We start from the raw sequence: 17764 nt of genomic DNA on the forward strand, positions 1-17764 counted from the left end.
CACTTCCCGATCAATAGAGCCGACCTGGGACAGCTTCTTTGTCACACGTCGGCTCTAACTATGAGTGGAAATCACTCACCTCATAGATCTCCTTTAACCTTTGCAGTGCAGGTGGTAGCACCACTGCACGGGTATGTTTTTTCTTTGCCCGGAGATAGGCTTTAAACACATGCATTCAAACACAAAAGACTGCGCTTTACCTGCAATGCATTTGGAGAAATGCAATGCAAAGCAGGTCAGACGCAACCTCAGAACTATCATCTCCTACTGTGCTATTGATGTAAATGGCAATCTACTGAGCTGCGTCAAACACAGGTGAACATTGCTCATGTACATAAATCCTTACACTTTACTAAACTTTATATCCAACCTTGAAATGATTGCACCAGTTGTTTTGAGAAGTAGTTTAAAAAACATTTAATTCAAACAGTAATTTTATCATTCTGTTTCTATGAATTCACATTAATATGAATAATAATTATTAGGGATGCACTGATACTAGTGCCAGTATCAGTGCCAATACAGGGCATTTTCACAAGTACATCCCCCCTCCCCACGGTCCATAAAATAAAAATTAAAAAATAAAGTGCTAAAAAAGGTTAAAAAAAGTGATAAAAATGTAAAAAATAAAATAAAAAAATGCAAAATAATAAAATAAAAAAAGTGATAAAAGGGTTAAAAAAATGTAAAAGTGATATCCCTTTAAGAAAAAGTATCATAATCGGTATCGGCAAATACCTGAGGGAAAGTACTTGTACCTGGTCTTGAAAAAATTGTATCAGTGCATTCCTAGTACTTATTCCTATATTTCTTCATAATCTATATACTTGAGATGTGACAGGTGTGTCCTTCGGCTACATGCTAAAGAGTCCCTCTTTCCAATCTTAGAGTGTTAGGAGGTATACACAGGGACGGCAACTGCTCGGGGGCCCCACACTCGTAAAGAAGAACTCTGGGAAAATGAAAAACTTACCCTTGCAGTGAGGCTACTCCCTCACTGCAAGGGTTAAGTGTTTGCTTTGTCTAGGGGACTCAAATAAAGCAGATTTACTTACCTGATCCTTGGTCCCACCGGGCTGCCAGACCAGTCCCCTCAGCCTTTTCTCCCCTGGGCTCTGGCGGTCTAAGGACCGCTGATGTCAGCATGTCTTATACAGGTTCACTGACTTGCATTAGACGTGAGGATGCTGAGGGACGTTCCATAGCCGGAGCCAGAGCGGAGAAGCATATAGGCCGGCTGCCTTGGGACCGAGGATCAATCGAGTAAAACAGCCTTGTGTGAGCCCCATAGACAAAACAAGCACTTAACCCTTAGCAGTGCAGGGAGGCCCACTGCAAGGGTCTGGTTTAGATTTTTCCCTTTTAAGGGCCCCGAAATAGCTTCCCCCTGCCCCCATGTGTGCAAGAGATATTAAAGAGCTGCACCATATTACAGCAACAATATCATATCTCCCTTGTAAAAAAAATTCTCAGCTTTTGAACCTGTCTCAGTAAACTCCTACAAAAAGTTAACATACGTTTTTGGAAAAATAAAGCGTATCTAAACCCAAAACTAAAAATGTAATATATTGCAGCTTAGCAGTCTTTAGATGTGGTGGCTGCATTAGTTTCCTTTTTTCAGGCTCTTTTCTTTAGTTTCGCCTCGTGATCCAGACAGTAACACTCTCCCTGTCCTAGGGTGACAACACCTACTCACTGTACTCTATGAAAGTGTGGGGTTGTCACCCTAGGACAGGAAGTGGGTTAGGACTTCTGTAGTCCGTAGAGAACTGGAAAGACTAATAACATTGAAACATTAACTTAAATTTCAGTTCAATGCAAAGGAAATGAGACACTGAATTTTTGGCTTGATTAATAAGTATTTTTGGTTTTGGTTTTTTACTGGTGAAAAAAAAAAAGAAATCCAAGGCAGCCACCAAATCTAAAGGCTTGTCGGCTGCACTATTGCCAACCCAGCTGTTGTTGAACTACAAGTCCCATGATGCACTGCCAGACTCTGACAGCTACAGGCATGACTCCCAGAGGAAGAAGAACCATGGGATTTGTAGTTTGACCGCAGCTAGTGTGCAAAGTTGCCCTATATGTCTCTGTGCTAGGTTGGCTTTGAGGACTTGCACTATTCCAGCCAAGGGACTCCATTTCTGCCTCTTACCCAAGGTCCTAATCTATAATACACCGGAGGGGTATAGAACATTCTTCCCTGCACTCATATACAAATCACAGTGACAGTGTACAGTACTTCAAGAAGCGTCAGAGCATGAACTCCCTGCCCATCTGAGCATAGCCCCGCCCCATCCTATGGCGTAGGGCGTAGGCTATGAGATTCTAACAGTCTATGGCCCCATCCTATGGTGTAGGCGTGGCCAGAACACATCCGGTGTTCTATCAAAAGTTCCAACTTATCGACTACACTGGCCGATGTTCTATCGAAAGCTCCAACTCATCGAAATCTCCAATACCTCACTTCCGGTGCTTAGAAAGACTTCGGTGTTCCTGGGGATCCCAGCCTACGTGCTGCTGCTCCGCCCCGGATGCGCCTGAAGGGGACCGGTGATCGATCAAAACTACGAACTTATCGAGTTGTGGGACCGCATTACTTCCGGTTTCCTCACAATTCCGGGAGGCGACAACACGGTCATGAAGAGTCCAGGAAATGGAGAAAGTGATGGTGGTCAGGCCGCGCCAGGCTCTGCATCTACAGCGGACGGCACGGACAACCGTCAGTAACCTTCTATGTGTTATTCCTGGCCTGACAGCACCGCACAGTGACCACCCACCCACACATCCATTTCACTGCAGCACAGGCAACCACGGCAGTAACCACTGGCAACCCCTTGATGATGGTGTAGTGCACACTGCTCTTGATCGATTGTATTTTCTCAGTCCGTGTACACACAACCTGTACCACTTCTACATGCCCTGACCACCTGTATACACCCCATCTGTCCTGCAAATACTTTGTATGGTCCTCGCTAGGAAATGCCATCATATCAGCACCTACTATATACAGCATATCAATCGATCTATTGTTTATCTGATTAAATCTAGAGGGGTCCAGTGCGGCTGTGCAATTTTGACCTGTTATTGTTGCTCAATAAAAATGTGATTGTTACATGCAAAACTGAACTGTTGCATGAAAGGTGTTTTTTTATAAATGTATATCGGATTGCACTGTATGCTCAATCAAGCTGTCTTTTGTTTTAGGTGACCATGTCCAGCTGAAAGTTCCTCTCATCCAGCAGTCATATCACTGGGATTGCGGCTTGGCCTGTGCACGTATGGTACTACAGTAAGTTATCATACTTCACTTGTATGAGTCTCTTTTTCGACATTTAAAGGAGAACTATGGGGTCAGTGCTTATCCCCATAGTTCTCTTGAGTGTCATGGGAGCACACAAGCTAGCGTCCTCCCGTGACCCAAAGCTCAGTAGCTCGCGGTATACTGAGACCGCCGCAGCCGGGACGGATCCCGACATTACTGTCGAGAACCACCCAGCTGCGTGATTGACAGCTGGCTCTGCCTATCTAGAGGCAGAGCCAGCTGTACCTGCCCCCTCCCCCGTCCGTTTCGTCAGTCAGCGCTGGAGGATCGGACAGGGGAGGGGGGAATCCCTGCAGGGAGCCGTGAGTGACAGTCACGGCTCTGCACGGATAGATCGAGAAGTGAGCGAGCGACGGTATGTGTTCGCTCCCTGCAGGGAGCCGTGAGTAACAGTCACGGCTCTTTGCCGGGAGATGATCTCGAAGTGAGCGAGCGACGGTATGTTTTCGCTCGCTTCCCGATCTATTGAGCCGACGTGTGACAGTTTTATTGTCACAGGTTGGCTCAAACTATGAGGTTGAGTGAAAATCACTCACATCACAGTTCTCCTTTTAAGGACTCAGGCATACAAAACCAAGGTATTTCTTATGAGCCAGAAAATAGAATTTGTCATGTGTATTTTAAAGGTTAATGATGACATGGTAACCCATAGCAACAGACCATAGATCGGTGAATGTTGGTTGCTGTGGATTACTGCCTTTTAGAATAACCCTTACTATAATTGTTTCTGTGCTGCCAGACTGAATTCAGGAGGATTCAGGAGGATACATTACATCTCAAGCAAAGCGTCAGTGTTGCTAATCCTCCCCCCCCCCTTCTTATTAGTATTCATACCTGCTAGTAGCAGAGACTGTAGAAACTTACCAGGAATTTCACAACATCAGCAAAATATATTGGTAGATTTTTAGAACCTCCCATTCTACATGTAAGGGGCCTGATTGACACATGTACATGTTGCTGTAACTGTTTGGTAACGTGCAGTGTACTCACATAAGTGTAATATTAAAGAGGAAGTAAAGCAACAAAAATAGGGAAATTGCTGGGTGGTACGGATTTTTGGCAAAAGAAACAAGCAAAGTCTCTTCTGTCCAAAAATGTCTTCTTTTTTTACCCCTAACAATTTCTTATTTTCTGTGTATACTGTATGGCACATGCGTCGAGCAGTGTGCACACTCTCTGAGATCTCATGTATGATCTTGTTGCTGGGGAGGATGCAAGTCCTGTGTGCATGTGCAGGAGTTGCATCATTAGTGACCACTTAAAAGGAGAACTATGAGGTGAGTGCTTTTCACTCACCTCATAGTTCTAGCCGACCTGTGACAATGAGACTGTCACAGGTCGGCTCAGTAGATCGGGAGGTGAGGGAACACATACCGGCGCCCTCTCACCTCTCGATCCTGTCACAGCTCTCTGCCGTGACAGGGGAGGGGCTGGATTCCCCCCTCCCCGCTCCGATCCTCCAGCGCTGACTGGCGGAACGGACAGGGGAGGGGGTGGGTACAGCTGGCTCTGCCTCTGGATAGGCAGAGCCAGCTGTCAGTCACGCAGCTGGGCGGATCCAGACATAATTGTCGGGATCCGCTTCAGCTGTGGCATCTCAGTATACCGGGAGCAGTAGCTCGTGGTATACTACGGCGTCTCAGTATACCGCAAGCTGCAGCGCGCGGTATACTGAGCCTAGGGTGACGGGAGGACGCTAGTTTGTGTCCTCCCGTTACCCTAAGGAGAACTATGGGGAAAAGCCCTAACCCCATAGTTCTCCTTTAATGGCTGAAGAGGATGGCTGGGAATCTAGAAGTGTTGGCGAAGATTGATCTGACAGCGCTGGAGAAGAGCATACTTTAAAGAAGAACTATGGGGTTAGGGCTTTTCCCCATAGTTCTCCTTAGGGTAACGGGAGGACACAAACTAGAGTCCTCCCGTCACCCAAAGCTCAGTATACCGCGAGCTACAGCTCGTGGTATACTGAGACGCCACAGCAAGGAATGGATCCCGACAGTTCTGTCTGGATCCACCCAGCTACGTGAGTGACAGCTGGCTCTGCCTATCTAGAGGCAGAGCCAGCTGTACCCGCCCACTCCCCTGTCCGTTCCGCCAGTCAGCGCTGGAGGATCGGACGGGGGGGGGGAAATCCCTGCAGGAAGCCGTGAGTGACGGTCACGGCTCTCTGCACGGATAGATCGAGAAGTGAGCGAGCGACGTTATGTGTTCGCTCACTTCCCGATCCATTGAGCCGACCTGTGACAGTTTCATTGTCACAGGTTGGCTCAGATTATGAGGCTGAGTGATTTTTCACTCGCCTCATAGTTCTCCCTTAAGCCCTCATTCACACCTGAGCGACATAGAATATGTGAGTTTTTGTGTTTTTTGTTTTTTTTCCACACACGTAAAATGCGCGAATACAGTGTGGCGCCTTTTTGCAAAGCAGATCTTGACACATTGATGTGAATGGGCAAACATGCACTTACATTGAAGTCTGAGGTCAAGAAGAGCAGAATCTGCCAAAAAGAAGCTCATGTACTTTAAGCGATGGGCGTTTTGCTTTAAGCGACAAAACGCTCAGATGTGAACATGGCCATAGAAATGAATGGAGTTTTTTTGGCACGGAAGATTTGTACAGCTTTTTCTGCCCCCCAAAAAACGCTGAAAAAAGTGTGGCTGAGGGCTTAATGTAAGTATACCCACCATTCACATAGTGGCTTACTACCGCTTTAGGAAATGTCATTCAAAGCAAAATAACAGGATCTTCCTCCTGCCCCCGTATGACAGTGCTCAGGCATTGTAGTTGACCATTTAACATGTATGAGGCTTGCATTTGTAATTGGGTTCAGCCATTTGTTTACGCCTTTCTCTAATTCTATTTTACCTCTAGATATCTTAATCGTCTTCATGAGGATGATTTCCAGAATGCAATGCAGGTGCTCCAACTCACAAAAAGTATTTGGACAATTGACCTGGCGTATCTCATGCACTACTTTAGGGTACAGCACCGGTTCTGCACACAGACACTGGGTGTAGACAAAGGGTACAAAAATCAAGTAAGTGGTTTCATTAGATGTAAAGGGTACAATCTACAGTGTTTGTATTTCTCACTCGCGTTGGCAAGCAGCTGATGGTCTGCCATGATGCTAAATTTACAATAAACAGGGTTTCAGCTTCGAAAGCCCAGTGCAACTGCTTTAAACCACAAGGCTGTCAGCAGTGAAAAGTTACAAAGGTGTATGTACACTATATTGCCAAAAGTATTGGGACGCCTGCCTTTACACGCACATGAACTTTAATGACATCCCAGTCTTAGTCCGTAGGGTTCAATATTGAGCTGGCCCACCCTTTGCTGCTATAACAGCTTCAACTCTTCTGGGAAGGCGTCCACAAGGTTTAGGAGTGTGTCTATGGGAATGTTTGGCCATTCTTCCAGAAGTGCATTGGTCAGGTACTGATGTTGGGGGAGAAGGCCGGGCTCGCAGTCTCCGCTCTAATTCATCCCAAAGGTGTTCTATCGGGTTGAGGTCAGGACTCTGTGCAGGCTAGTCAAGTTCCTCCACCCCAAACTCGCTCATTCATGTCTTTATGGACCTTGCTTTGTGCACTGGTTCCACCCCCAAAGTGTTCCCACAAAGTTGGAGCATGAAATTGTCCAAAATGTCTTGGTTTGCTGATGCCTTAAGAGTTCCCTTCACTGGAACTAAGGGGCCAAGCCCAACCCCTGACAAACAACCCCACACCATAACCCCCCCTCCACCAAACTTTACACTTGGCACAATGCAGTCAGGCAAGTACCGTTCTCCTGGCAGCCGCCAAACCCAGACACGTCCATCGGACTGCCAGACAGAGAAGTGTGATTCGTCACTCCAGAGAACACGTCTCCACCTCCCTAGAGTCCTGTGGCGGCGTGCTTTACACCACAGCATCCGACGCTTTGCATTGCACTTGATGATGTAAGGCTTGGATGCAGCTACTCGGCCATGGAAACCCATTCCATGAAGCTCTCTACGCACTGTTGTTGTGCCAATCTGAAGGCCACACGAAGTTTGGAGGTCTGTAGCTATTGACTCTGCAGAGAGTTGGCGACTTCTGCGCACTGTGCGCTTCAGCATGCGCTGACCCCGGTCTGTCATTTTACGTGGCCGAGCACTTCCTGGCTGAGTTGCTGTTGTTCCCAGTTGCTTCCACTTTGTTACAATACCACTAACAGGTGACCGTGGAATATTTAGTAGCAAGGAAATTTCACGGATGGACTTATTGCATAGGTGACAACCTATCACGGTACCACGCTTGAATTCACTGAGCTCCTGAGAGCGACCCATGATTGTAGAAACGTGTGCATGCCTAGGTGTGTGATTTTATACACCTGTGGCCATGGAGGTGATTGGAACATCTGAATCCAATGATTTGTGCACATCCCAGCAGAGAAGAATATCCCAAAATTGAGTAGTACTTTCCTCGCTCCCTGCTGCTGTTCCTGGTCTTGGTAAGTAACTCTTGTGTTGCTTCCAGGTTCATGTGATGCCATGAAGCGATGAGTTTCTAAAGGAACAAGCTTAAACTCTGTTATTATTCCTGCTTCACTACTGGGCCAATGTCGTTCACACAGCATTACCACCACTAGATGGTGCTAAGGAGCATGGGGCATAGTAATCTCCTATGCTCCCTGGCACCAATTAACGTAAAGCTTTACGGAAGGTTTATACATGAGGCCCTTTAGTGTTGCTACTGACCCAAAATAAATCCTGACTTGCATGGCTATATATAGTACTTCAACTGACTCACTAAGTAATGAAGCAGAGTTAAAGTTTCTGGAGCTTATACCTTTTTAAAAACAAATCACCAAAGGCAAATGCCATTGTTCCCAGAATTCACTGGGGGTGGAGGTGCACAGCGCTGGCAAAGTGAAATTGTTGCAGTCTATAGAGTATAGGGATGAGCTGGGGATTCCCATTTCCACCCCTCTGCTCATTAAAATGCAGCAGACCCCCCCATGCACTCGCCACCAAAAGGGAGCAAAGTGGCAGTAAATATCTAGGTGTGACATTGTGCTGGCTAATGGCTGCTGTGCTGCATATATTAATCTAGGGATTCAATATAACAGTAGTAGTAGATAGTATATAGAGTAGCTGCAGTGAATCCTAATCAAAAGTATTGCATCTATTGTCCATTTTTGGAGTTTGCGTGGAATGTGTCAGATTTTGCTTTTTTTTCTCTCCACTTTTTTGTATCATACACCAATACAAACAAAAGAAATAAACATGAGAAGGCCTAAACATTTGTAATTGCAACAATTTTCTGTGCAAAGTGGTGCATTTCCTGACAGTATTGCCAATATTTTTAGCCACGACTGTATGGACAATATTGGGTATCGTAGTTTGTCGCTGTTTCACAGGTGCTCACAAATTTAAGGCTTGACATGTTTGTTGTATTTACTTGACACAATCTCCTCTTTTATATTTTCAAAAAATGGGGAGTTTGTTGTGTTTGTGTGCACTAAAATTAAAGTGTATTTTATACTAAAAATATACATTGTGCAAGAAAAACATTTATAACTATCCTTTTATTTTACAGGTTCTCTGCTCTGAGAAAATATCTAATATTTGGGGGTTTACATTATTTTCAGGCCTATAATGTGCAATTTATTATGTGAGCAAAAAATGGCGGGGAGGGGGACGCCCAGCTGCGTGACAGCTGGCTCTGCCTCTAGCTAGCCCCCCTCCCCATCCGTTCCGCCAGTCAGCGCTGGCGGATCGGAGAGGGGAATCCAGCCCCTCCCCTGTCACGGCAGAGAGCCATGACAGGATCGAGAAGTGAGCGAACGCGGGTATGTGTTCGCTCACTTCCCGATCTACTGAGCCGGCCTGTGACAGTCTCATTGTCACAGGTCGGCTAGAACTATGAGGTGAGTGAAAAGCACTCACCTCATAGTTCTCCTTTTAAGGTATTTACATGTCCTTAATAAGCTGTAACAAGGAGTTGAAAAGCCGTCCAATGTAAGTCAATGGAGCTGTTCTATTGAACAGCTCCATGTCGCTGTCCCGGGACCCTTTTTCTCAGCGGAAGTCGCAATTTTACTTTTTTTGCATGCAGCCCGACGGTGAAGGTCACGCGATCGCCGCTGGAACGTCGCCTCGAACAGTCGTGCTATCCTGGCCGCGCGGATCCGCTTGTGAGGTATGTCGCTTAATGTGAATGGGGCCTAAAGTTGGGTTTCTGTTGGTTTCTAACCGCACCTTGTGTGTGTATTCAGCAGATTCTGCTCTCAATAGAAAGTAAAGGATATGCGATTTCAGCGCTTCTCTTTTTTAGCAATGCCTATAGCTACAGTGAATGAGGGTTGTTTGTAAATTGCTTATACTGAACGTATACAGGTTAATGTGCACAGTCTGGCCACACGTTCACTTTCACTTTCAAGTTATGTGTAATAAGAATATCATCACAAAAAGTGACTTGGACACTCCTATTAATTGGCATCGCCATTGATTGCTGCTTTTACGTGCAGCCTCTGTGCATGCATTAGCCATCAAAGTTACCATCAGGCTGCTTTCAATGCGTGTACAGTTTTGCAGTATGTTTATTTAGTAGCTATAGATAAAACCTTTCCTACCCTTTTAGCTAAAAGATCACAGTGCTTAATTTGTATGTCTTATCACTAATATCAAATCTGTTCAGTCTTTCTACAGAAAGCACTTTGATGCAGAGGAGAACAGAGTAAACCAGCTATTTGCACAAGCCAAAACCCATGGTGTCAATGTGGAAAAAAGGTACGTGTGCACGGTCATAAAATACACCATTTAAACTGCCTTTTATAATATCTTGTTCTTACACATGTCCTCTGTTTTACAGGAGTGTTACGATACAGGAATTGCAAAACCATCTTTCCCAGGGACATGTGGCCATAGTACTAGTAAATGCTGTTCTTCTATTGTGTGATCTGTGTCCTAGTCGCGTTAAGTACTGCTGCTTTCTTCCAATTGGACAGAAATGTTTCTGCAGAAGCACCGATTACCAAGGCCACTTTATTGTACTTTGTGGTTACAACAAAAGCTCTGGCGGTCTTTTCTACAACAATCCAGGATACGCTGACAGTGAGTAACTTGATTTGTGTATTGTAACCTATACAGGTGAAACTCGAATAATTAGAATAACGTGCAAAGTTCATTTATTTCACTAATGCAACTTAAAAGGTGAAACTAATATATGAGATAGACTCATTACATGCAAAGCAAGATAGTTCAAGCCGTGATTTGTCATAATTGTGATGATTATGGCTTACAGCTCATGAAAACCCCAAGAACCCCAAATCCACAACCTCAGAAACTGAGAATATTACATGCAATCAATAAAACAAGGATTGTACATAGAACAATATCGGACCTCTGAAAAGTACAAGCATGCATATGTACTCAGTACTTGGTTTGGGCCCCTTTTGCAGCAATTACTGCAATTACTTTTGCACGATATTCTAATTATTCGAGTTTCACCTGTATTTCTATGAGTAATCACAAACCTCATTTCATAGTATTTAACATGACATCTGCCTTCAGGATTGTGTCGGACAAGCATCACTAACTTTGAAGAAGCCCGAAGCAGCTACGGCACAGATGAGGATGTTCTACTAATCTTTGGGGGCAGCTGACGGTAGCATGCGATTTATGCAGCATTGCCGATCATTTCCATATGTGCAGAACTCATTCTGCAGTACATGCACTACGGAGACATTTTTTTTTTTACATCTACGGTGTGAAATGAAAATAACCTCATGGATGACAGCTGGATCCAAAACACTCTCCAGGGAAGACATCCACTACTAGCTGGAATTGTATATGTACATAAAACTTTTTACTGAGCACATTAACCTGGGTAATTACTTTAGTAGTATTGCAGAAGTGAAGTACAGGCCCAGTAATTAAGAAACAAGTAGACTTTTAACACACCTTAGCACCTTAATTATATCCAGGCAAATCAAGCAAGTTTACAGATGCGTCTACCTTTTTTGATGGCTGATGAGGTCACCTGTACATCTCAACACCGTACTGCTGCATAAACGGGATGTGCACCTCCAACATCCCTCTATGTCAGCATGCTACCAGACCCCAAGCTTCTGTATCAATGAGAAAGCACATCCAAGGGATTTTTGGGGATACTCTACTGCACGCACTAATGGAATCCTGCGTACTGTCTACTTCCCTCAGGGAACAAGTTATGTTTTGGGTTGCAAGCTGTTGAAGAATGACCAGCCTGGATTGAGGTGCAATGCAGTTTTTTTTTATTTTATATAATTTGAGGTGTACTTATTCTTTAGGGAATTCCATAAAATTCTGTGCCTATTGTCTGGTTAAAACTAGGAGCTGAGACATAATTTCCAGTCAAGGGCCTCTGTTCTTTCTGCTTCTTCCATCCAGGCAGTGGCGTCACAAGGGGGGGGGGGTGCGGCCCGCACCCGCGTGACACCATTGGAGGGGTGACACCAAAATGACTGTCATTTTGGTGTCACCCCCCTCTGAAAAGTCGGGCGCTCGGTCATGGACCGAACGCCCGACAGTATCAGGAGAGAGGAGGGGACCCGATGGCATACCTTATCCCACTGGGTGACTGTCCCCTCCTCTCTCTGCCGGCGTCCATCACCAAGATGTCCGCTGGCAGGTATCAGAATACTTGTGCGCGGTGACGTCATGCGCAGTGACGTCTCGGCGGGGTGACACTCGGTTACCGCTCCGGGTGTCACCCAGCCTCGGGACGCCCCTGCATCCAGGGCCTGGGGTTTATTACAGGATCTCAGCTGGTTGTCATAAACACAGGGTGTGTACATAGCTAGAAACTATCACTAAATTGCAGGCTGCTTGCCATGATGGGTGAAGGACTTATGCAATCAACAGTCTATCAAAAATATTAATAAAGTAAGATTTTATATATAGATGAACGCTGTCCTTTTTTAAAATATATTTTACCAGTTGTGTTTTTGTGACTCTGTGGAAATCCAAAGTTTCTCAGCCATTGCAGGATTCCAGAGAATGTCCTGTGTGTATTGACCAGACAGTTGTGTCAGGTATACACAACACTGATTAAAGTGAACCTGTCAGGTTTGTAATTAAGTGTATTGCCCAAGGATGACTAGACACTATGTAGTCCTGATTTTGCAATCTCCTATAGATCTACTATCAACTATGTAGTGCAAGGGCCTGCCTGGTTTAATATAAATTGAATGGATTTCTGAGGTTTGTCCTCATATTACATCGATTTGGTAACTCTCTAAAGGAGATTGTACAGAGATTGCAAAATAAGATTAAGTAGTGTATTGCTACTTTAAGAGCTGGCATGAAAATCTCACAGTCCTGTCTATGCTTCTGGAAGCTCTCTAATCCTAGCCACACACTGTAATGGGAAAATCAATTTCTCTGACATGGATTTTCTTCTTGCCTTTTGCAAATCAATAATAGGGCTTTTTTTTGCAGCTGTTTCTTTGGATAGTTTGACAGCAAAGACAGGTCCATGACTAACGTAGAATGTACACCTGTGATCCGAGGGCTCCTCTGGTATGCGGGAGATATTTGGGAGTTTTATTAAAGTATTTTTAATCACCTTTTAGTAATGTAAAGTATATGTACTGTGTGCAGTATAAAGCAAGTTTTTTTTTTTTTTTTACTTAAGTCCGCAGATTCCTCTGAATGATTTAGGCTAAGCTACACAGGCATTATTCTAACCGCAACAGGCAATAAAGCCACTTGCTTGTATTGTGATCAGTACCTCAGTGGTGCGGGTCATTACCCACTGCCCAGCTTCCTGATTGGCCGGGAAATCGGGTCCATGCTGATTGGGTAGGAAGCTGGCTTCCCGGCCAATCAGCATAGAGCCGGCTACTCGGCCAATCAGGAAGCCGGCTCCATGTTCCCTCGTGGCACTGCCAATCAAAGGAAATCTCCCTCTGACCAGAATTTCTGGTATCGGAAGTAAGTATCAGCGCATTCAGGTAGGAGTACTGGCCCAAATACTCGATGTCGGCATCAGTCCATCCCTACTGTCAAGTAAGGTTATGCTGCCATTGTTGATCTCTTCTTGAAATAATGCTTGATCACTAGCTGTCATGATTCAGTGGCCTCCTAAGATACTTGGAACAAGTTTGCACATTATGAAGTTCAGATTTTACAGATCGGTGTGCTTGTTCAAGGCCAATGGATCAATGTATTGAATCCAGAGACAGTCGGGTAACTAGCATTTTCAGAAGGTCAGTAATCGCAGTCCCTATCTACCTTGGTACAGGATTGTTAAAAAAGGCAATACAGCACTTTCTCTATTTCCCCCGCCATGGGAGTGAAACTATAATGCAGGGGTGCCCACAAGGTCGATCGCGATCTACCGGTCGATCGCGTAGCCGCTTCTCTGGATCCCCGCTGGATCCGAGAAGAAGTGAAGGAACCGGGGGAGGACGGAGCCGCTGTCACAGAACTAATGCAGAGCGGTATGGAGAGAGAGAGAGAGACGCTCGGCCAGGATCTGACAGCCGGCGCCTCTCTCTCCCCTCACTGCTCGTCCATTCTGTCACAGCGGCTCCGCCCCCGCGGCTGAAGTGCTCTTTCACTTCTCGTCGGATCCCCGCTGCCTCTGCCCGGGAGAGCAGGGGGATCCAGAGGAGAAGCTGAGCCCCCTTGTGCGTGGACGAGCGGCAGAGGATCGGTACATGTCACTAGTATGTACCAATTCTCTGTGCAGGACAAACACTGGAGCGATCGGCTGATCACACCAGTGTTTGTAAATAACTGGGGACACATAGTACTATGTGTCCCCAGTTATAAATGAATGAACAGGATGTGATTTACATCACTTTTTATTCATTCATGAGTTTCCCAATGGGGAGAAGCACTCTGTATAGAGGCTCCTCCCCATTCAGAAACTGCTTGATAGTAAAATATTTTCTGAATGAATGGGAAGCCTCTGTGCTTTCCATTCATTTAGAATAGAGGCTGCAGACAATGAGATTGAGGACTTTGTGTCCTCTTTTTCTATTTTAAAAGGGAAATATCAAGGGGCTTTTTAGACCCCTAATATTTCCCCGAAGCCCCCCCAAGAGTAAAAAAGAAAAGAAAAATAAATAATGAAAATGAAAAAATAAATAAATTAAACGTTGTTTTTTTTCTTGCCTCAGGCGCGAAAGGAGCTGGCTACGGCTATGCTCCCGTGGTGCTCGTGCGGCTGCCGGCTGAATGTGTCAGACACTGCAGATGGAAAGGTGCAGGACACCCCATGTGCAACGTCGGCCACACGAGCACCACGGGAGGACAGGACGCCGGGACCTGTAGGGCGCACTGGAATGTAAGCCGGCCGACTCCCTGCGTTCAGGTGCGGGAGGGGGTGTGGAGCTGTATTGAAGTCAATGGCATCGCCCACATTGCGATCGTTAGTGCCTGCATTCCGGTCCAGTGCAATCTGCAAAAATAGTGCTCGCAGAATTTTTGCGGATCGCACTGGACTGGAACACAGGCACTAATGCAGGCGATCGCACTGTGGGCGAGGGGCCTGGCTGCGGTGCCATTGACTTCAATGCACCGCCACGCCCCCTCCCGCCCCTGAATGCAGGTGTTTTTTCGTTGGTAGATCTCATTGAACTCGTCATTTGAAAAGTAAATCTCCAGATGAAAAATAGTGGGCGCCCCTGCTATAATGTATCTCTTTCCTTTGCCATTCTTTACAGAAACCACCTCCAAGTATGAACTACATGGGATATAAAACTCTGTTCATGTCTGTCCCAATGATTTTGGACTACAATCTTGCATTGAACACAGGAGACAGAATGTTAGGCTAGTTAGTGCAGAATATCACCAACTATAGTGGAGTACAACAAATCCCAGCAATACATTATACAAACTGTATAATGTATTGCTGGGATTTGTATTCCTATGTATAATATACAGCACAATGTACCATCAGCTATAGAGGAATACAAATCCCAGCAATACATTACAGAGCACCATGTGTGGGAAAGTGCAGGCTTACCTGAGCAGTCTTCCAGCAACTTGCTTCTGAGATCAGGCCTGTCTATCGGCGGCTGTCATCCCCCAACACCTGCTCCTCCTTACTACATCTCCCCGCGTCCCTGTGCCGATCGTGGATGTGGGCGGGCGGGAAGGAGGTGCGGCGTGTAGAACGTGGATGTGGGCAGGCGGGCCTGGCAGCGGTGAGCGTGAGTTGGGGAGGAGGTGCGGCGCTCAGCGCGTGGAGCCGTGAACAGGGCCAAATGATCGGAAGCCGATTAATCGATTATTGAAAAAGTTGACAACTTTTTCAATAATCGATTATGTCGATTAGTTGTTGCAGCCCTAACTGTAACATGTTGTTGGTCAGATGAAACAATCTCCATACACATAATTTACCTACTTGAGCTTCTTCAGAATCAAAAATGATTATTCCCCACGTATGCAGTCCAACTGTTGTGTAAAGCTACTGCAACGCTTCTCCATAGATACACATGGGGTCAACTTGCAAAAACATTACAGATCTGTTTCTGTAGTTTTTTTGCCCTATTTTGTGTAGTATGCACCAAAAGGTGACTGATCATTCATCCGGTGTTATTGCATACCTTGTCTAAGTGAGGCTTAAGGCTGGCGATAGTAGGTTCATACCCCACCAAACTATAGGTGGGTCTCACTTTTGAGGCTCTGTCTCTACACACTCTATCGAATGCACTGTGCTGTGTCCACGCCACCTCCAGAGACCATCCTCACTGTGCTGTATCCACTCCTTCTCCACAGATGCTTCTCACTGTGCTGTGTCCACGCCACCTCCAGAGACCATCCTCACTGTGCTGTATCCACTCCTTCTCCACAGATGCTTCTCACTGTGCTGTGTCCACGCCACCTCCAGAGACCATCCTCACTGTGCTGTATCCACTCCTTCTCCACAGATGCTTCTCACTGTGCTGTGTCCACGCCACCTCCAGAGACCATCCTCACTGTGCTGTATCCACTCCTTCTCCACAGATGCTTTTCACTGTGCTGTGTCCACACCACCTCCAAAGACCATCCTCATTGTGCTGTATCCACTCCTCCACAGATGCTTCTCACTGTGCTGTGTCCACGCCACCTCCACAGACATTTTTCACTGTGCTGTTTGACACTGATGTGGTCATGTTATCCCCATAGACATTTCTCCCTATGCAGTGTTTATGTTTCCTCCTGAAATATTTCTCACTCTGCAATGTCACCCACTGCCTTCGAGACATTCCTTCCTAAGCGATGTCACTCCCTCCCTTGCTCCCTCCCCAATGTCCACACCCCTTCAGACATACCGCATGCGGCAATATTCCTTTACCCTGCTGTGTCCACACTATCTGCAGGAACATTGCACTCTGGTATGGCTTGGCACCAAGTGAACGCTGGGATGAAGTCTGACATGGGCAAAAGTCGAGGCCTCGTGTATACCCTGGACCTAGGTTCCAAAGGGATCAATTTGAAGACTAACACAGGTAATTGCAGGCCCTGTGTACCATGCAGGCACAGCATTTCAGCCCTGTTAATTTTGAAAATGTTTTCGGCCAGTTCACGCTCACTTTGAAAGCCTTAAACCCAATTCCACACTGAAGGTTTAAATAATAATAAAGCTCTGGCTGCAATAATCATATCTAATATGGAGCTGTCCCCTGCAGTACCTCTTCTTCTTCACCAGATAACCTGTCTTCTGGGTTGAATGTCGCCTAGCATCACTCAACCTGCAAGGTTTGCTAAAGACTTTGATTGCAGGGCATCATAGCCCTGCATCCTACACTCACATTGTATTGATGCAGAGAGCGAGACTGATAACACTACATCATCCAGGATAGCCTGATAACAGAAGACCAAAGAGGAAGTCAACCCAGCGGTGGCATGTGACTAGCAAAAAGACACCAAAATAGGTATGTAAAAAAATAATAATGCTTGCAGGGCCCCTTAAGGGTTGGTGGTGTGTTGAGATTTAACAACAACTCATTATAGATTGTCATGTATAAGAAAATAGAGGGGATGGCAGCATAGGGAAGACTCAATAGGACGGAATTAAAATGAAAACCCCATTGAAAAAGATTGGTGTAGTATCACCAGATGAATCATGAAAGAAGACACAATCCAAGTGTGTGCTATAATTTATAAATTGATCACTATTAGGCTTTATTAAACTAGGTAATTATAATGTTATGGCATTTCCACCTATTTATTATTGTTATTTATTTCATTTATATAAATGTATGGACTTCTATGCATGCACTATTTTTTGTGATTGCACTGGACCAGAACGCAGGCATTGCTGTGCCACAAGACCCGCTGCAGGGGGTGGTGGTGGGGGGCGTCTGCAGTGCCATTGACTTGATCCAGTGCGTTCCGACCACTAACTCTGCTGGAACGTGTGAATAAGTATCTACTTTTTAATAAACAAAAATATTCACGCTGTTGGCTTTTCCACCCTTCAAAATTACAAAAATAGCGAGAG

General features: G+C 45.5%; 1 protein-coding gene across 2 annotated transcripts; it reads left to right on the forward strand.

Annotated features, from left to right (window-relative positions):
• Positions 1–2620: 2620 nt before the first annotated feature.
• GUCD1 (guanylyl cyclase domain containing 1) lies at positions 2621–11439 on the forward strand. 2 transcript variants are annotated; one of them, XM_018557393.1, is made up of 6 exons: positions 2621–2719; positions 3205–3289; positions 6195–6360; positions 9983–10074; positions 10157–10398; positions 10858–11439. In XM_018557393.1, exons 1-6 carry the CDS (start codon positions 2638–2640, stop codon positions 10947–10949), a joined length of 759 nt encoding a protein of 252 aa, XP_018412895.1. In that variant the 5' UTR covers positions 2621–2637; the 3' UTR covers positions 10950–11439. The 2 variants fall into 2 exon arrangements, with proteins under 2 accessions (XP_018412895.1, XP_018412896.1); XM_018557394.1 differs by having other exon boundaries at positions 2638–2668.
• The last annotated feature ends 6325 nt before the right edge of the window (positions 11440–17764 follow it).

The sequence above is a fragment of the Nanorana parkeri genome, unplaced genomic scaffold (assembly GCF_000935625.1).
Source record: "Nanorana parkeri isolate BGI_ZX_2015 unplaced genomic scaffold, ASM93562v1 scaffold282, whole genome shotgun sequence".
Classification (NCBI taxonomy): domain Eukaryota; kingdom Metazoa; phylum Chordata; class Amphibia; order Anura; family Dicroglossidae; genus Nanorana; species Nanorana parkeri.